Source organism: Dama dama, chromosome 1, assembly GCF_033118175.1.
Source record: "Dama dama isolate Ldn47 chromosome 1, ASM3311817v1, whole genome shotgun sequence".
Classification (NCBI taxonomy): domain Eukaryota; kingdom Metazoa; phylum Chordata; class Mammalia; order Artiodactyla; family Cervidae; genus Dama; species Dama dama.
In genome coordinates this window covers 28647267-28668408 of record NC_083681.1, presented here as the reverse complement: position 1 = coordinate 28668408, position 21142 = coordinate 28647267, and the positions used below count along the sequence as shown (strand labels likewise).

The 21142-nt window shown below is 40.3% G+C and overlaps 1 protein-coding gene across 2 annotated transcripts in view; it reads right to left on the bottom strand.

The window, feature by feature from the left end:
• Positions 1–19841, bottom strand: part of PAFAH1B2 (platelet activating factor acetylhydrolase 1b catalytic subunit 2) — a 28643-nt gene extending 8802 nt beyond the window's left edge. Inside the window, exons 1-4 of one of the 2 annotated variants that reach the window (XM_061145091.1) lie at positions 19688–19841; positions 8909–8996; positions 1178–1267; positions 279–395 (exon numbers count right to left, since the gene is read on the bottom strand). In XM_061145091.1, coding sequence (XP_061001074.1) covers positions 279–395; positions 1178–1267; positions 8909–8989 — 288 coding nt within the window. In that variant the 5' untranslated portion in view covers positions 8990–8996; positions 19688–19841. Of the gene's footprint in view, positions 1–278; positions 396–1177; positions 1268–8908; positions 8997–19482; positions 19624–19687 lie in introns of those variants that run through there. The other variant, XM_061145090.1, reaches the window with a different exon arrangement.
• Between the last annotated feature and the right edge of the window lie 1301 nt (positions 19842–21142).

Sequence of the window (21142 nt, the reverse complement as noted above, 5' to 3'; positions counted from 1 at the left end):
ATGGTTTAAAGAAATAATTGAAAAAAAAAATTTTAACACTTAACTTCTTTATTTATTTGGCTGAGCCAGGTCTCAGTTGTGGCATGTGGGATCCAGTTCCCTGACCAGGGATCAAACTCATGCCCCCTGCACTGGGAGCATGGAATCTTAACCACTGGACCACCAGTGAGGTCCCAGAAGTAGTTTTTCTTAAAAACTACCAGTTTCTGACAACTTAACTCTCTGCAAAAGACTTAAGATTAAGGTATGTGTTTTTTTTTTAAAAAGCTTCATTTCACCTTAGGTTTAATATTCTCCAGTTCTCCATTCTTTAGTCTCCATAAAACATGTCTTGTTGTATCTCCCCCAATTCCAAAATTCAGTGCATGAAGTGGGGAAAAAAGCTCTCGCCATATCTAAAAAGAGAAAAATTCATTTATTTAAGCTAAAATTATTGGGAAATAAAATCCCTCAACTGCAATGTATTGTGAGGCATTTGAAAAGAACAGCTTCCTTCTTCTGTATTCAAAAATTAACAGCCCAAGTGGCATGCTCCCAACTGCGGAAAGCGCTTTGTAACTCAGTTCTCAGTGCAGCATTAGGCCTCAGCTCAAGACCTGAGTCACAACGCAGAGATTGTGACCACTTAAGAGATACCAACATTTATAATTAAGCAGTCAACTCAATAAATTCATCTTTCCCTTTATTAAATCATGTAAAAGAAATGCGGTGAAGTAGAAACATGTGATGAAAAAACTTAAAGACTGCTAAAGACAAAAAGAAACCTATCTTTTCTTTTAAATTTCCCTTGGGAGAATGCCCAAACAGATTCAAAAGTTCACCCCAAAAATACATAAAATTTTTAAATGGTAAAACACAAATAATAAGAATTGAGAATCACAGCTAGGACAAACAAAAATGAGCAAATACAAGCAAAGAAAGAGTAAAATGCAAATAAGAATTGAAAGTCATGACTAGGACAAATATAATGTGAGGCTTCTTGGAAGCCAACGCAAAAGGGGAGTGTACTAATAAATAAGGCTACATTTTCTGTCTCATGCTTGATGGCACCAAGAATCCCATCAAGCAAGTCTGATTTCCCTTCTAACTCTGAATTAGGGTGGAATGGATGAAAGTCTGCTATTGACGGATGTGCTGACATTAGCAGCCAAGGACCACCCTCGCCCCTTCACTTTACCTCATACTGCTGCATCAACTGTACCATGGAGTCCCCCACAAACAGGACGTCTGGCTCTTTGTCTTTGCAGTCCAGGACAAATCTGTTGTGCTGGTGTGAAGAAGAAAGAACAGTCAGAAGCTGGCATTTCTCCCCCTGTGAGATTTCCTGGTTTAGTCGGAGCAGTGGTCCAACCAGTTACTCTTATTAAACATTCTCTTTGGTCTGTCCCTAAAGCTGATTCCTCTCAGCTACAGTTAACTGCTGGGTCCTACCGAACTGATCATTCTCATGTGCTCAAGAAAATTGGAACGCTGCAGAAACCGGAACAGAAAAATGCAGTCACATTTTTTTTTTTTTTAAATAAAGCTTATGTTTTCCTCCAACTCTTATGAAGAATACTTCAGACATATGAAAAGCTGAAGTAATACAATAATTACCTGTACACACTCCACCTACATTCAACATTTTCCCATATTTGCTTTAGCTGTGTGTGTTTGCTGAATCATCTGAGGGTAAGCTGCAAATATTCTCATTCTTCACCTTTAAATATTCCACATGCTAGGACTTCCCTGGTGGTCCAGTGGCTAAGAATCTGTGCTCCCAATGCAGGGGGTCTAGGTTCGATTCCTGTTCATGGAACCAGATTCCACATGCTGCAACTAAGAGCTCACATGCCACAATGATGATTGAAGAACCCACAGGCCACAACTAAGACCTGGCGCAGATAAACACATTTAAAAAAAAAAAAATATTCCACAAGCATCTCCTAAGCATAAGGGTAGTCTACCGTAAAGCCATAGAACTACTATCAATACATCTAAGAAAATGAACAATAATCCCACAACTAATATTCAATCTTTACAACTGTTCCAAGAATTGGATACAGTATTTTATATGCATCTATTTTTTAAACTAGGATCCAATCAAAAGGCATGCATTTTATTTGAATGATTTTAATATGGTCTTTGACAATGTCTGCTAACCTCTCAATGTGAGATGGTGGCAAACTAAGAATTAGGCTTCTTCAGTCTAATCCAAATTTCTAGGCTGGGGTGACCTAGACCAGGCATGCTCCTCTCTGCTCTTAAGGTAAAAAGATTTTATTCATTGATGTTAAACCAAAGGACACAGTTAAAGTTTTTATATTCATCCCTGAAACAAATTAACACAATGCTTTAGCAGGTCTCTAACCCAGTTCTATAGAAAGGTCCAAATGCAGTTTCTTTTTCTCAAACGCTACATTCAATTATGCTTCCCCTAGGAATTAAGGTGGAGATGCTACGTAAGTATTTCTGTTGATAATACAAGTGGAGATGATGCTGTGCTGAAACAGAGATATTCCACTGTGACTGGTAAAAATACAAAAACATTTCTGGAAATAATTTGACAATTAAGACATCTCTTAATTTAACAGGATTTGGGATAGCTTTTTCCTTTTTCTTGTGTAAACGATTTTTTCTTGCATATGTGCTGCCAAAGCAAGCACTTTAGAGTGTTTTTTTTTTTTTTTTTTTTGCTGCACAGTGTGGTGGGATCTTAGATCCCCAACCAGGGTTCAATCATTTTTAAGAAACTTACTATTATTTCAATAGTGTTTTTAAACTTAAGGGATAAGATAAGCAAAAATAAAACTTTAATTTCACTGAGTAGTGCTCTTTCACATCATGTCATCTCTCTGTGGGTCCTCAGGTATCAACTACTTCTCAATACCAACAAAACAGCTCATGTTTAAAGAACATCATGGAATCTAAGCTGTGCTGTTCTAATGGTTTCAGTCCTTTACATTTTCTTTTTAAATAGTTGCAATGAGTTTAGAAAAACAGAAAAGATCAAAGCAAAATACCTATAGCCATACCATCTTAACCCAGTACCTATTAATGTTTTGGGGTGTCTTTTCTCATCATTTTTTCACACGTTCCCCATTCCTCCCCTGCCTTAAAATAGTTGAAACATATGCACATCTCCTTCTGGCAACAGAGCTTTGGGGACAGGAAAACCCATGTGCAAATTCTAGCTTAACTATTTTCTGGTCAGTGACCTTAAGCAAGTACATAACCCAGGTTTTCCACATCTGCTGACAACTCTGTTTTAGAGTTGTAAAGATGAGTTCCATAAAAGGGACCCAGCTCTTTGCTAGCACCCAACAGGTATTCAATAAATAGGGCCATTATAGACGCATATAACATTAAAAACATTTTTCTATGTGGCAACATGATTTCCATAATCATAATTTTTAAAAAATTTTATCACATAAATTAAAAAAAAAAAGTATTCATTTACTTATCTGGCGAGGCCACACAGTTTGTGGAACTTTAGTTCCCTGATCAGGGACTGAATCCAGGCCCTTTGCAGTGAGAGCATGGAGCCCTAGCCACTGAAGTGCCAGGGAATTCCCTACAACCACAGCTTCTAACACTACTTAATACCCTACCGGTGCATCCAGTGAGACATGCATGCATTTTTTTAGCTCTTTTCCTAATGAAAGATTTGCCAGGACCCTCCTATTGACTGAGATGAAGTAATTCACATGCTTTGTTTTTTTTCCATATGTTGGTAAGTTTTAGGTCAAAGATCAACACTTTTATGGATCTTGGAGATATTTCCAAATTCTTAACAAAATGTCTATTGGCTGTATCTATACTGACTCCAGCATGTATAAGAACTCATTTTACCATAGTCACACCTGTACTGGTCATTAGTATTTCCCTCTCCCTCCTTCTTCTCATTGTTTTAATCTGTACCTTTTGGAAACAAAAAGTTAAACAGTTCTTGCCATGCTCATTGAGATACTTATCTATTATATCTGAGGATATTTTTTACTGATAATACAACAAAAAATATCAGTGCGTCATCTGTAATATTTATTGCAAATACTTCTGTCAGTTGCTGCTAAGCCTTCTTTATCTGGTTACTGTTTTGATATGATTTGCTATAAAATTTGTCTAAAGTCTTTTTATTATCACCTTCAAAAACAAACTTTTTACTATGGAAAATGTCAAGCATACAGGAAAGCAGAGAGGACCACACAATGGACCTCCATATATCCATCATCAATTATAGCAATCATCTAACTATGGCCATTATTAATTCAACATTCCAGAAACTACTGCCTGACCTCATTCTCAGGTTACTTTGAAGCAAATCAAGGATGGAGCATTTCATGTAAAAAAATTTCAATATGTAACTCTTAAAAGATTAAAAAAATTCACTACCAAAATACCAGTTCTACTCTTCTAAAATTAATAGCAATTCTTTAATATCAACAAAATAACTAGTGTTCAAACTCAATGTTACAAAATTTTATGTTTTTTAAAATCAGGATCCAGACAATTTGTCTCTTAAAATTCCTTTTAATGTACAGGTTCCACCTCCCTCAGTCACCTCCTTCCAAACTTATTTTTTAAGGAATATGACTGTCTGACCTATAGAATTTTAGGTCATAGTCTAATCTCCATAGTCTGGACTCTGTTGACTACATTCCTGTGGTGGTGGAGGACATGTTCATTGGTTCCAGCTACTTCTTGATATGTGGTACTTAAGTCTAGATTAGGGATGGACAGTTTGGCAATACTCCATGAGTATCACTTTATTTTTTTTTTTTGAGTATCACTTTAACACTTGTTTTAATCATGATTTTTTTTTTATGTTTTGTTTTGAAATAATTTTAGATCTACATAAGATTTGCAACGATTGTACAGTATTTGTACATAAGCATAGACATCTGTCAAACATAAGACATTTATTAAAAAAAAAAAAGATATTTACATGAGGAAATACTAGCAACCAAAATAAACTGCACTCACAACTCACTAATTTTTCCACTAATGCCCATTTCCGGAATCAATCTGGGATATTACGCTGTATTTAATCTCCATATCTCTTTTAGTCTATTCCAATATAGGACAGTCTCTTGATTTTTCCTTTTCTTTCATAACCTCAACACATTCAGCTGTGCTCGGGTGTTCTGCAGATGGTCCTTCAATTTGGGTCTGTCTGATGTCTTCCCATGAACAGACTGAGGTTATGGATTTCTGGGGAATACGATGACAGAGGTAATGTGCCCCTGTTTATCATATCAGTGGGTACATGATACCAACATGACCTACTACTGGTGATGTTAACACTGATCACTTAGGTAAGATGCTGTTTGCCAGTTTTCTCCACTATCAAGTCACTATTTTCTGTTCCACACTCTGTTAGAAGCAAAACACTAAATTCAGCACCAGTTCCTACAGGGAAGGGTATCAAAAGATGTGCAGTCATATGTTAAAGCTGCCAAAGTAATTTACAAGGAGATACTACACAAATCTATTGTTTCTCCTTAAAGCTGTGTTCACCAATGTTAGTATTCCTCAGTGGATCTTGCCTACAGTACTGAAGTGTCCTATCCATGGTTTTTTTTTTCCTCCTTCCTTCTATATTTATTTAAATTATTCTGTAAAGAAGATTTTGCCCTCCTCTCCTATTTATTCATCCATTCATTTATTTACAGGGAATGGATTAATGAATACTTATTCTTAGTTATAAACCAATATTATCAATTATTCTCTTGCTCAAATTGTTCAGCACTGCACTTTGGGTGCTCGTTCAGGTCTGCTCCAGGTGGTCGAAGTTAATGCCATCAATGAGAGAAACCAACACTGTGTGTATTCTGCGTGCTGCACTGGGGACCCAGCACTTTAGCGGTATTTCTATTGTCCATCTTTTTTCCCCTTCCCTTTTCTTTCATGAGTAGTTCCTTGTTTTCTTGCACTGTAAGATGGTCTAGGCCCATCTTTTTATTTTCTTTGCCTCGGCTACAAAATCAATATTTCTCCAAAGAGGCCTGGTTCCTTTCACTGGAGAACTGTATTTAAAAGCCAAGATCTAGGTGCACAATATAATACAAATCAGTCCTTCCATATTATACAAGCTTTTTTAAAAAAAAATTAATCAGTCAGTTCTAATGAGATGGATGAAACTGGAGCCCATTGTACAGAGTGAAGTAAGCCAGAAAGATAAAGACAAACACAGTATACTAACGCATATATATGGAATTTAAAAAGATGGTACCGATAACCCTATATGCAAAACAGAAAAAGAGACACATGTACAGAACAGACTTTGGGACTCTGTGGGAGAAGGCGAGGGTGGGATGTTCTGAGAGAATAGCATTGAAACAAGTATACTATCAAGGGTGAAACAGATCACCAGCCCAGGTTGGATGCATGAGACAAGTGCTCAGGGCTGGTGCACTGGGAAGATCCAGAGGGATGGGATGGGGAGGGAGGAGGGAGGGGGGGATTGGGATGGGGAACACATGTAAATCCATGGCTAATTCATGTCAATGTACGGCAAAAACCACTACAATACTGTAAAGTAATTAGCCTCCAACTAATAAAAATAAATGAAAAAAAAAAAAATTAAAGTCATGTTCTTCTTTCATTTGACTATCTTTTTGCCCAGTCAGTGCTAATTATTTAACGTCTGCTAAATTTATGCCAGAAACTACACACACACACACACAAAATAAATAAATCTAGGTTTATCACTACTTTTCAGTAAACTTATAAATGACCTAAGTGCCCATCAATGAGAAAATGAACAACCCACTGTGGTATTTTCACATAAAGCAACAAAATACTAAAGAGGGAAGAAAAAATCAATCAATTATAGCTATACTTTTAACCTGTATGATATACTGCAGAGAAAACACATTCAGAAAGAAACTGAAAGATAAATACAAAGATACTATTTACATAGTTTAAAAACATGCAAAAATACTAAATACATTGTTTAGAGATTATATATGTAGTATTCAAATACATGAAAAAAATTCAGGATACTGGGGAGGTAGGAAGAGAAAGAAATGTGATCAATGAGGCATATATAGGGAACACAATTCTTTCAGCAATGCTGTATTTTTTTAGAGTAAGAAGCAAACAAACAGATGCTGAAAATATTTCATAATACCTTAAAAAAAAGTATGTATCTATTTGGCTAAACTGGGTCTTAGTTGCAGCATGTGGGATCTAATTCCCTGATCAGGGATCAAACCTAAGTCCCCTGCTTTGGGAGCACAGAGTCTTAACTACTGGACCACAAGGGAAGTCCCCATAATACTTTCTGAAAGACATAAACAAATGAGAAAGATTAAGAAAGAATAACCAAGTAATTGATCCATAGGAGAACACTCAAAATAAAAAACTATCACTCAAAATATAATAGCTAAAGGCTGATTTTTAAGCCCAAGAAGACAAAAACAGAGAGAGAATACAACTCTGAAGAGTACAAAAAGAATCATGAAATACTAAAACAGGAAACTTTGGAGACTTCAAATCATACAGAACTTGTTAGTTCAAAAGACAATATGGTTCAAAACAGATAAAGGGTAAATATACTTAAGTGATAACACTTTATTAAAAGTAAGCTACAAGTACTGAAAAAAAAAAAAAAAAAAAGGTGCTAAAAAAAAAAAAAAACCCAGTGGGACAAAAAAAGGGGGGGGAAAAAAAACAGAAACAAAATAATAGGACATATTAAGAAGGCAACGGCACCAGAGATTGAAGGGATTCCCACTTGCTAAACCTGGGACAACCTGACTTTCAAAATTACAGTGGATTATAACCCACTTGAATAAAGTAAGAACCTATGAATCTGTATTATAACAAATTAGGACTGGTTTATGGCAACACTATCTTAACCAAGTGATCCAAGTTAGTATCACCAATGAGACAAACCAACGTCAAAATGCCTTCTATGTGATGCACAGAAGGCATTACTTCCCTGATATTCCTGCCAAAAATGCATAATCTGAACCCTGATTACAAGAAGACAGACCCAAACTGAGGGACACACCACAAAATAAACAGCCTATACAAATGGTCAAGTCATGAAAAAAACAAACGCTAAGAAATGTTTCTGATTAAAGGAGAATAAAGAGATATATGACAATCAAACGCAATGTGTGATCCGAGATTGGGAAGAAAACTGATATAAACAACAGACAACTGAAGAAATATGAGTATGGTCTTTGCATTTGGTAACAGTATGGTGGTTTAGTCGCTAAGTCGTGTCCGACTCTTGCAACCCCATGGACTACATAGCCCGCCAGGCTCCTTTGTCCATGGGATTCTCCAGGCAAGAATATTGTAGTGGACTGCCATCTCCTTCTCCAGAGGGAACAGTATACTGTCAGTGTAAAATTTCCTGATTTTAATAACTATACTGCAGTTATGTGAGAGACTGTTCTTTTTCTTAGAAAACACTCAAATATTTAGGGGTAAAGGAGCATCATGAACACTGCAACATAGTTTCAAATGATTCAGAAAAAAATAGTAAGTTGGTAAATAGTATAAACAGATTCCAACAGAATAATTATGCAGATACAGCAAAATGTTAACTGGCAAATCCAGATGAAGGATACAGGAAGTTCTTTCTAAACTGCTTGTAATATTTATTGCATATATGCATATATATGTATATAAGCATATATATACTTATGAACTTACTTTGAAATTTAAAAAAGCTTAAAAAAAATAGAAACATCGCTATCTACTAAAATTAACAAAGGGCAATGAACATACTTTAAAATATTCCTCAGTTCCAATATCAGATGGTGATTAGAATGACATCTCTAACATAAAAAATTTTTATTTACAGTAATCAGTTCTTGTTGACCATTAAAAACACCCTTTTGTAGCTTTGGTCAAGACTCTAAAAATCGAAGAGATTCATCTATGTGAATAATAACACGTGCACCTCCCTTACCTGAGACATCCATCTGTCGTCTCCTTGAATGTCTTCTGCTGCATGTGGAATGGCTGCTGGGTTTGAGTCTCCTTGGCTCATTCTACACCTAAGGGAAAAAAGGTCTATGTCATGTTTTGTTCACTGACAGGAATGTCTGTTACTGCTTATTTAAATATTACATGTCAGGTTTTAAATAAGAATTAAATAAATTTCATTGTGGTTTTGCCTAGAAACGATGCAACTGGAGTTTATTTTCAGCAGATGAGTTCCAGGACATGACTGCACAAGTTCCATAGATATTCCAGCACTACTAGACTTTCAGACAAGTTTGAATACCATTCAGGAACAGTGCATTACATTTTAAAAGTCTGCTCCAAGTATATACCTTACACTTACATTCACTTTTCATGAATACATGTTATTGTAACAACCAAATGACAAGGAGTTAAGCTCTTATGGTTCAAAGATATCTTAGATAAATATATTAGATATCTATATTATTACAGACATATAATAACATATCTATATCAGTTCAGACATTCAGTCGTGTCCAACTCTTGAGACCCCGTGAACCGCAGCACGCCAGGCCTCCCTGTCCATCACCAACTCCCAGAGTTCACCCAAACCCATGTCCATTGAGTCAGTAATGCCAGCCAACCATATCAACCTCTGTCGTCCCCTTCTCCTCCTGCCCCCAATCCCTCCCAGCATCAGGGTCTTTTCCAATGAGTCAGCTCTTCGCATCAGGTGGCCAAAGTATTGGAGTTTCAGTTTCAGCTTCAGCATCAGTCCTTCCAATAAACACCCACGACTGATCTCCTTTAGGATGGACTGGTTGGATCTCTTTGCGGTATAAGGGACTTTCAAGAGTCTTCTCCAACACCACAGTTCAAAAGCATCAATTCTTCGGCGCTCAGCTTTCTTTATAGTCCAACTCTCACATCCATACATGACCAATGGAAAAACCATAGCCTTGACTAGACGGACCTTTGTTGGCAAAGTAATGTCTCTGCTTTTTAATATGCTGTTTAGGTTGGTCATAACCTTCCTTCTAAGGAGTAAGCGGCTGCAATCACCATCTGCAGTCATTTTGGAGCCCAGAAAAATAAAGACAGCCACTGTTTCCCCATCTATTTCCCATGAAGTGATGGGACCAGGTACCATGACCTCAGCTTTCTGAATGTTGAGCTTTAATCCAACTTTCTCACTCTCCTCTTTCACTTTCATCAGGAGGCCCTGTAGTTCTTTTTCACTTTCTGCCATAAGGGTGGTGTCATCTGCATATCTGATGTTATTCATATTTCTCCTAGCAATCTTGATTCCAGCTTGTGCTTCCTCCAGCCCCACGTTTCTCATGATGTACTCTGCACAGAAGTTAAATAAGCAGGGTGACAACATACAGCCTTGACGTACTCTTTTTCCTATTTGGAACCAGTCTGTTTTTCCATGTCCAGTTCTAACTGTTGTTTCCTGACCTGCACACACGTTTCTCAAGAGGAAGGTCAGGGGGTCTGATATTCCCATCTCTTGAAGAATTTTCCACAGATTATTGTGATCCACACAAAGGCTTTTGGCATAGTCAAAAAAGCAGAAATAGATGTTTTTCTGGAACTCTCTTGCTTTTACGATGATCCAGCGGATGTTGGCAATTTGATCTCTGGTTCCCCTGCCTTTTCTAAAACCAGCTTGAACATCTGGAAATTCATAGTTCACTTATTGTTGAAGGCTGGCTTGGAGAATTTTGAGCATTACTTCACTAGCATGTGAGATGAGTGCAATTGTGCGGCAGTTTGAGCATTCTTTGGGATTGCCTTTCTTAGAGATTGGAATGAAAACTGACCTTTTCCAGTCCTGTGGCCACTGCTGAGTTTTCCAAATTTGCTGGCGTAGTCAGTGTAGCACTTTCACAGCATCATCCTTTAGGATTTGAAATAGCTCCACTGGAATTCCATCACCTCCACTAGCTTTGTTCGTAGTGATGCATCCTAAGGCCCACTTGACTTCGCATTCTAGGATGTCTGGCTCTAGGTGAGTGAGCACACCGTGATTATCTGGGTCATGAAGATCTGTTTTGTACAGTTCTTCTGTATATTCTTGCCACCTCTTCTTAATATCTTCTGCTTCTGTTAGGTTCATACCATTTCTGTCCTTTATTGAGCCCATCTTTACATGAAATGTTCCTTTGGTATCTCTAATTTTCTTGAAGCAATCCCTAGTTTTTCCCATTCTATTTTTTTCTTCTATTTCTTTGCACTGATCGCTGAGGAAGGCTTTCTTATCTCTCCTTGCTATTCTTTGGAACTCTGCATTCAAATGGGAATATCTTTCCTTTTCTCTTCTCTTCTTTTCACAGCTATTTGTAAGGCCTCCTCAGACAGCCCTTTTGCTTTTTTGCCTTTCTCTTTCTTGGGGGTGGTCTTGATTCCTATTTGTACAATGTCACGAACCTCCATCCATAGTTCATCAGGCACTCTTGTCTATCAGATCTAGTCCCTTAAATCTATTTCTCACTTCCACTGTATAGTCATAAAGCATTTGATTTAGGTCATACCTGAATGGTCTAGTGGTTTTCCCCGCTTTCTTCAATTTCAGTCTGAAGGTGGTAATAAGGAGTTCATGATCTGAGCCACAGTCAGCTCCTGGTCTTGTTTTTACTGACTGTATAGAGCTTCTCCATCTTTGGCTGCAAAGAATATAATCAATCTGATTTCGGTGTTGACCATCTGGTGATGTCCATGTGTAGAGTCTTCTCTTGTGTTGTTGGAAGAGGGTGTTTGCTATGACCAGCGCGTACTCTTGGCAAAACTCTACTAGCCTTTGCCCTGCTTCATTCTGTACTCCAAGGCCAAATTTGCCTGTTACTCCAGGTGTTTCTTGACTTCCTACTTTTGCATTCCAGTCCCCTATAATGAAAAGGATATCTTTTTTGGGTGTTAGTTCTAGAAGGTCTTGTAGGTCTTCATAAAACCGTTCAAATTCAGCTTCTTCAGCGTTACTGGTTGGGGCATAGGCTTGGATTACCATGATATTGAATGGTTTGCCTTGGAAATGAACAGAGATCATTCTGTCGTTTTTGAGATTGCATCCAAGTACTGCATTTCAGACTCTTTTGTTGACTATGATGGCTACTCCATTTCTTCTAAGGGATTCCTGCCCACAGTAGTAGACATAATGGTCATCTGAGTTAAATTCACCCACTCCAGTACATCTTGGCTCAATGATTCCTAGAATGTCTATGTTCTCTCTTGGCATCTCCTGTTTGACCATTTCTAATTTGCCTTGATTCATGAACCTAACATTCCAGGTTCCTATGCAATATTGCTCTTTACTGCATCGAATCTTGCTTCTATTACCAGTCCCATGCACAACTGGGTGTTGTTTTTGCTTTGACTCCATCTCTTCATTCTTTCTGGAGTTATTTCTCCACTGATGTCCAGTAGCATATTGGGCACCTACCGACCTGTGGAGTTCATCTGTCAGTGTCCTATCTTTTTGTCTTTTCATACTGTTCATGGAGTTCTGAAGGCAAGAATACTGAAGTGGTTTGTCATTAAGACCCTTCTCCAGCGAACCACGTATCTATATAATAATATATATATTAGATATCTGCTAGGTATCTATATTAGAGAACTAGAGTCATACACTTAAAAATTACTACAGCAATGATTAGACTCCATTGATTACTAAACAGATTATAATATACTATACTATCTAATCTATAGTACAGTATATACCTGTACTAGAGATTATAATAAAATTAGTTGTGGGCTTTGGCACTGATTTTTGACAAATGTTTACTGCTGCTAAGTCACCTCAGTCATGTCCGACTCTGTGCGACCCCACAGACGGCAGCCCACCAGGCACCCCGTCCCTGGGATTCTCCAGGCAAGAATACTGGAGTGGGTTGCCATTTCCTTCTCCAATGCGTGAAAGTGAAAAATGAAAGTGAAGTCACTCAGTTGTGTCTGACTTTTAGCGACCCCATGCACTGCAGCCTATCAGGCTCCTCCATCCATGGGATTTTCCAGGCAAGAGTACTGGAGTGGGGTGCCACTGCCTTCTCCGAAAACGTTTACTAAGTACTTTTATTTTTGACAGGTCTCCACTGATAAAATATGATTAACGATGAGCCTAAATATGGCATCTGATAGTAGAGGAGACCCTGGAGGAGGGCATGGCAACCCACTCTAGCATTCTTGCCTGGACAATCCCATGGACCCAGGATACTGACGGGTTACAGTCCATAAGGTCGCAAAGTCAGACATGACTAAAGTGACTTAGCACTGCACAGCACAGTGCAGAAGAACGAATAAGTGAAATTCAGAAAAATTAGAAATGCTACTCTTTAAGAAAGACAAATAAGAAACCAGATTGTCAAAAAAAAAAAAAAAGAAAAAAGAAACCAGATTGTCTTCAACCTACTCTGGAGAATATATAATACATACTAGAGACATTAGGCTTAAGAGGTCTCTGGGCAAATGCAAAGGATGATGAAAGAGAAAAGGCTGGGTTTTGCGGCTTACAGAAAAAGAGGCCATACTATTTCCTTCCTTTGAATCCTCAAATAAAACTAAACTGTCTCAGAAAGAGGACTGAGTTATAGCTTTTTAGTAAGTATTCACTGAGTAAATAAAATACCCTGGATTGCCAAGGTAGCAGCTTTTCAGGATCAGAAAGTAACAAGCCCTAAACATGAAAGCAAACTTTCATTCATAAAAAAGAAATTACAGAAGCAAACAATTTTAACACTAATTATGCAACCAAACTCGCTCAGCTCTAAACGACCCTGGGTCTAAAAACAACTGGGCTCAGGGTTTAGCCCATATCTGACTAAAGATGTAAAATATCATTCACAACCTGTATTTCTTCAGATTACTAAACTATGCAACTATTGAAAACAACAGAAAGACTAGTATCAACGCTAACGCCTTCTACATACAGCCTCCAATCCTCACAAAAGTATTGCAAGATGAAGAAAATTAGGATCAGATAATTTAGGTAATTTGTGCAGTAAGTAATGGAAAAGAGGTTTGCCTGACCCCAATTACATCACATCTGGCCCACTAATCAAAAACCAGTTCATGCCGACTCCCTAAAGGGAACCCATATCATTTCAAGAATAAGGAAGAACTATAAAAAGAACCTGTATAGAGCTAATCAGACTATGATATCTGTTTGGGGGTTTCACTGTCTAAGACAAGTATGGAAAAATTAAAATACATTAAAAAAAAAAAAAAGATTACAAGGTTAAAACAGATAGCTATATAAAAATGTTTATTTTTGAGGTTCTCCTTTTGTTTTTAACCAATAAAACATTTTAGATCTTCCATATTCGTTTCTTGTGGGGGGGGATGTCTACATTCAATTCTTGATTTAAGTCTGGCTATTCACGTGAAATCTGATATGGCACTTAATAATTGTTTTAATTTTAAAAGTAACTTTCTTTCCTGCTAGTCAAAAAGCACTACTGCTCTTGAGACTGACAAGGAGCAATCTCATTTTCTAGATTTCAAAACTGGATACAGAGGACTTCCCTAGTGGTGCAGTGGATCAGAATCTGCCTGCTAATGCAGGGGACACAGGTTCGATCCCTGGTTCACAAAGATTCCAAATGCTGCGGAGCAACTAAGTCCATGCACCACAACTACTGGAGTCTGAGCACTCTAGGGCCCATAAGCCACAGCTACTGAGCCTTTGTGCTACAACCACTGAAGCCTGTTTAGAGCCTGTGCTCCACAACAGAGCCCATGCACTGCAACAAAGAGGAGCCCCACAGCTAGAGAAAGCCTGCACGCAGCAATGAAGACCAAGTGCAGCCAAAATTAAATAAATTTAAAAAAAATTAGATATACAATGTAAAGAAATATAGCAACAAAACAGCTCCATTTTCCACTCACTAGTTGAAAAAATCTATTGCCTAACTTTTAATATAGATTAAAACACCCCACTATTTCTCATTATTTCCCCACCTGGAGCATGTTAGGTATTTCTGAGGCAAAACTTAACAGACACAGGGTTAACTGAAAGATCACTACTAAAATGGAGAAAAATAATTTGTTCTACTTGAATGGGAAAGACTATAGAGATCTCTTCAAGAAAACTGGAGATACCAGGGGAACATTTCATGCAAAGATAGGCGCAATAAAGGACAGAAACAGCAAGGACCTAAAAGAAGCAGAAGATATTAAGACGTGGCAAGAATACACAGAACTATACAAAAAAGGTCTTAATGACTCGGATAACCACAAAGGTTTGGCCACTAACCTAGAGCCAAATATCCTGGAATGTGAAGTCAAGTGGGCCTTAGGAAGCATTACTTCGAACAAAGCTAGTGGAGGTGATGGAATTCCAGTTGAGCTATTTCAAATCCTGAAAGATGATGCTGTGAAAGAGCTACACTCAATATGCTAGCAAATTTGGAAAACTCAGCAGTAGCCACAGGATTGGAAAAGGTCAGTTTTCATTCCAATCCCAAAGAAAGGAAATGCCAAAGAATGTTCAAACTACCATACAATTGTGCTCATTTCACATGCTAGCAAGGTAATGCTCAAAATCCTTCGAGTTAGGCTTCAACAGTACGTGAACTAAGCAGACTTCCAGATGTACAAGCTCGATTTAGAAAAGGCAGAGGAACCAGAGATCAAATTGCCAACATTCGTTTGGATAATAGAAAAACCAAGAAAAACATCTACTTCTGCTTCAATGACTATGCTAAAGCCTTTAACTGTGTGGATCACAACAAACTGTGGAAAAATCTAAAGAGATGCGAATACCAGATCACCTTATCTGTCTGCTGAGAAATCTATATGCAGGTCAAGAAACAAGTTAGAACAGGAAGTGGAACAATGGACTGATTCAAAATTGGGAAAGGAGTACATCAAGGCTACATATTATCATCCTGCTTATTTAACTTATATGCCAAGCACATCACGCAAAATGTCGGGCTGGATGAATCACAAGCTGGAATCAAGGTTGCCCGGACAAATATCAACAACCTCAGATATGCAGATGATACCACCCTTATGGCAGAAAGTGAAGAAGAAAAAACCAAAGAGCCTCTTGATGAAAGTGAAAGAGGAGAGTGAAAAAGCTGGCTTGAACCTCAACATTCAAAAAACTAAGATCATGGCATCCAGTCCCATCACTTCATGTCAAATAGATGGGAAAAAAAATGGAAACAGTGATGACAGACTTTACTTTCTTGGGTGCCAAAATCACTGTGGACAGTGACTGCAGCCAGGAAATTAAAAGATACTTGCTTCTTGAAAGAAAAGCTATGACAAACCTAGAAAGCGTGTTAAAAAGCAGAGGCATCACTTTGCCAACAAAGGTCTGTTAGTCAAAGCTATGGCTTTCCAGAAAAACCACCTATGGTTTTTCTACTGGAAAAACATACATCTCACACGTATGGATGTGAGTTGGACCATAAAGAAGGTTGAGCGGAACTGATGCTTTTGAATTGTGGTGCTGTAGAAGACTCGAGAGTCTTTCGGATTGCAAGGAGGTCAAGCCTTTCAATCCTAAAGTAAATTAACCCTGAATATTTGTTGGAGGGACTGACGCTGAAGCTCCAATACTTTGGTCACCTTTTGTGAAGAGCCGATTCACTGGAAAAGACCCTGATGCTGGGAAAGACTTGAGGACAAGAGGAGAAAGGGGTGGCAGAGGCTGAGGTGGTTAGACAGTATCACAGCTTCAACGGACGTGAGTTTGAGCAAACTCTGGGAGATAATAAAGGACAGGGAATCTTGGAGTGCTGCAGGTTCATGGGGAATGCAGTCAGACACAATTTAGCAACTGAACAAGAGCAAACACTCTATGGTTACATAATTGAAACCATTTTCCGAGGGATTGTTAAGAAAAACAAGGATGACGAACTGTGCATACAAGGTGCCTCCCTAATAAAACATATCCAAATACATCCTTCATCACTTAAAAACACAGTGCAGGCACTTCAACTACATTTCAGTTCTTGGGATACCATGTTCAGATCTTGTTAAGAACTTTAAAAGAATTTTTTTTTTACAAACCAGGTGTCTCAAGGAAAGGAGCCAAGGAGAAATTAAAAAACCTATCATATCACAAATAGTTGAAAGAAATAAGTATGTTTATAATCTGTAGAAAAACTGGTTGGGGAAGAGATCACAAGACAAATGGTTGTCAAAATACTTGAAGATTACTAGGAAGGGACTTAAGGCTTACTCTACAGTGTCTCCAAATAGGAAGACAAGGCCAGTGGATATCGTGTACAGACAGACAAATTTCTAACACACAGAACTGCAAATGACATCATCTGTCTCTCAAAGCAGATTCCTCCAAAGGCAACTCAGAGATGAGGTGAACATCTATTAGAAAAGCATAAAGCATATGAGTAAAGACTGGCCCAGATTAATGGGGTTCCAACCTTTTTTTTTAAGGTTTTAGAATCTTTTTGAAATGCTCCTTAATATATGTATATTTATAAATCAGTTGTGAATTGCTGTTAACCTGTATATTAAATATTAGTAAAGGTAATAAAAACTTCATTCCTAAAAAATGCATGTAGAAAGAGGTTCTAAATTTTTTCCTATATTCTAATGGTCACCTTATGCAACCCAGGACAGTGCATGGAAGTATTCTGAAAGCTGTAATTAGTAACAACAGAAAAAACCCCCACCAGAGAGGGATCTGACTCCCATCTCACTGCACTGCTTGGTAATTAATTGCCCTCATGCAGCAAGTCATTAGCTTCTGCGATCACAAACAGCAGGTTCAGTTACAAAAACCCAGCAGAATGGAGATAAAGGTCCAAGGAAATTAACTTATCAGTAGACTATTCCAGGCAAACTTTAACTGTCCATTAAAATGAGTTCTCTGAAAAAAAAGAAAGAAAGAAAAAAAAAAAAAAGAGTTCTCTGGGAAGATGAGGAGTAAATGACTTGCACAGCATTTCCCAATTTTCCTGCATTTTCTGTCTTCTCTACTTGACTCAGACTATGAAAATATAGTACCAGAATTTCCAAATGCTTGTACCAGAGTGGTGTAGTATGTCTAGCTAGTATGTCTAGCTCCAACAACAAAGAATTATAAACCCTCAAGCTAAGCTGGATGCTTCATGAGTCAGGAAACAGATGGAGAGGGAAAGTCGCACTAAGAATTAAAAAGACTTAGAATGTTTCCACTCTGACCTAAGACTCCTCATTTTCAGAGAGAGCTGGCAGGCTTACTCTAAAGGAGAAGACAGGCCTCATCCCGAGTACCCTGCCTCAGTGGAGGGGTGGATGGGTCCCCGGGTTCCAGCACATCCATAATTCATTATCAAATGCCCAAGCCAACACATTAAAGCAAGATGATTTCATACTCCTCCCCTGCTCCCCCGCAAGGAGGCAACCTTTATATCAGAACAATGTGCCCAGGAGAAGAATCTGAAGACACAAGGCATATCCCAGGGAAGGCATATTGGAATGCTTAGGGGCACAATACCCTGTTCTCTCCACACGTTTACTAGTCCCCCCCACCTCGCCCCCCCATCACACCCCCCATTTAAGGCTGAACCATGAGATGTCACGGTGGGTCCAGGCGGTCTTCCCTTTCTCCGTGGGTAAGCTCTAAAAAGAGGCCGAAGCTTTATGTGTTTGGTTTCCTCAATGTTTGTATACACATTATGAAAAGCAACGCTGGCTTGGGAGTCATGGAAAGCAAAATAGTGAGTCACTGTGCAACGGGTACCTCACAAACCTGAAGGCCAGAAGATCCTGATCTGGTACATGGACCCGGACCAGGTAAAAAGCATCTAAGAAAACCTGTCCACCGCTAGGTTTACCTAAGTTGGTTGACCTTGGGCAAATCACCAGCCTCGCTGGGCCTCATCTTTAAAATGAGGTGATGATGGACTGCACAGCCCTCCAAGAAATAAGATTTTCTGAGTCGTGGCAGTCTATTTTTGAATATATTAGAGCAAGCAACGAGGAAGTTTCTGCACAGTTGAAATTTTTCACAAAAAGGTCTGGGGGGGAAAAAGTGCTCCACCTAAAAGCAAGAGCAACTGGTCTGGGTCCGCACCAATGGCCTCTCAGACAGAGGAAATGGGAGAAAAGGGTCGGAGATTCAAGCTCGGGGACAGAGGGAAAGGCAGCGGCCGAGACCCCGGGGCAGAAGTGTGGCTGGAAGCGGGGCTGGCGGCGGCGAGCCCGGGGAGCGGCGGAGAACGGAGGGCGGCCTCCTCCGGGGGGCCGGTTAGGGCCGGGCCGGGCGGCGCGCCCCGCCACGGGGCTCGGCCGCGGGAAGCGGCGGGGAGGCGGGGCGGCCGAGGAAGTGGCAGGCCTGGGGGTGGGGCGCTGGGGCAGGGCTCCGAGGAGCGCGGCGAGCGGCCCGGAGGCCCGGGGGCCGGGGTGGGCGGGAGGGCGGCAGGCGAACCGCCGCCGGGCCCGCCGAGACTGCGCGTGCGCGCGAGGGCCCCCCGAGGGTCGGGGGCGAGGGGGAGGCGCGGGGGGAGGGGCCCGGCGGGGTGGGGGAGGGGACGCGAGGTCGGGGCCTCGCACAATAACAAACCGCAGCCCTTTCCGACCCCCGCCTCTCGGCCGCCCGTTTCCCGCGCCTCGAGATGCACTCACTCAGGCACAGGGTCCGTGCGGGCCCCCAGCGGCTGCGGCGTCGGCGGGTGGCGCGTCTGTCGCTCGCTCAGTCCCGGCGGCCCCGCTCCGGCGCGTCCCTCCTCCGGCCCCAGCACCCGCTGCAGCGCCCCCACTTCCGGTTCCCCTGCCACTCAGGCAAATTGCTTCCGGAAGTCCCGCCCCATCCTGCCCGGCCTCCACTTGCCTCTGCTCGCTCTCTCTTTCTGCTGGCGCTTGGTGCTAGCCCCCAACTGTCCTGCAGGGCCCCTCCGAGTTCCGCGCTTTGTTCTCTATCCTGCTCTTGGTTTGCATGTAGTCTGCGCGACTTGGGCCTCTATCTTTCCTTCCGCTGCATCCCTCAATCCTGCGTTCATATCACCGTAGCGTCGAGATGGCATTCAGGACAATGTGCGGTGACCTCACGCTGACGCCATTCCCTTCCCACCCCGCCAACCTGGCTTCCTTCTCCACCCCGTGGAATAAACCAAATTGCTGCCAGAGGGAGGGAAATAGGGCCCCGAGGTTAATGAGGCAGTACCTCATATTCATGGGTGGAATTTCTGTTTCTATGATGAATGTACGGATTTTGGATGACCGCCTCTTAAGCTGATACCATAGCAGGGGTATGGAGAGCCAGAGTCTTTTTCTTTTAGAGATCCATCCAGTTTCAGGGAAGACGTGTGTGTGTGTGCGCGCGCGTACAGTCAATATGAAAAGACGATGTGTTAAATGCTATATAAATGCGGGATCTGTAACAGCAAAGAGGTGGGGCAAAAGATGAACGCAGGCTGTAGTTGGCAAAACGTTTGGTTGAGCAACATCCAGAGCTTGCCCTTTAAAAATGAATGGGATCCATTCAGATCCTTGTCTGAATTGGTAGAGCCTTCCAGAGCTCTGAAAATGATCAGGGGGCTTGTTTTTGCAGACAAAACCCGTTAAGGATTGCTGTGAAAATCTGGAAGCCTAAAGTTTCAAGGTATATCAAATTGTTTTTCAGGTGACCTGTGCTGTCAAATGATTTATCAGGCATATAGAATCCAAAATAATTTGTCCTCCTATAAAATGGCTGTTACCTTAGAATTCTCTTGCAGACGTTCACACAATATATAGCACCCCAGTAGGTAAATTGTTGATGTAAATGTTTTATTGAAAAGAATTTGTGTTTGGGGAACTCAAATGATGGTATCAGGTAGAACAGAAAAAGGAGCCCAAGATGGCAGAACAACCGGGTCGGGTGGGGTCCCATAAAACGGGAAGTGGAGGACCAGAGCCAGAACCTACCGTCCTGGGCATGACCAGTCAGGCTCCCGGAGGAGGAGACAGCATAAAAAGGGAAGCCAAGAGGAATGGGGCTTCTTCAGGGTCTGCCCTCTTGGATCTTGGGAGCTTACTGCTCTTTTCCCACTTGAGCTGTAACAGCTGTAGCTACTTTCTTAGGAATACTGCCTGCTTAATAAAATCTGATCTGTTTGAGCTATAGGTGGCTGGTCATTGCATATCTTTGCTATGTGAAGACAAGAACCAAGGGGGAGGGGTATACCAATCTGACAATGGTATAAAAAGCAATCTGGAAATGTAGTAATAACAGAAGACAGAGCTTGACTTATTCTCCAGGGATAAATCCATGGAATCCTGAATTTCCTCAATTTTATTTATTTAT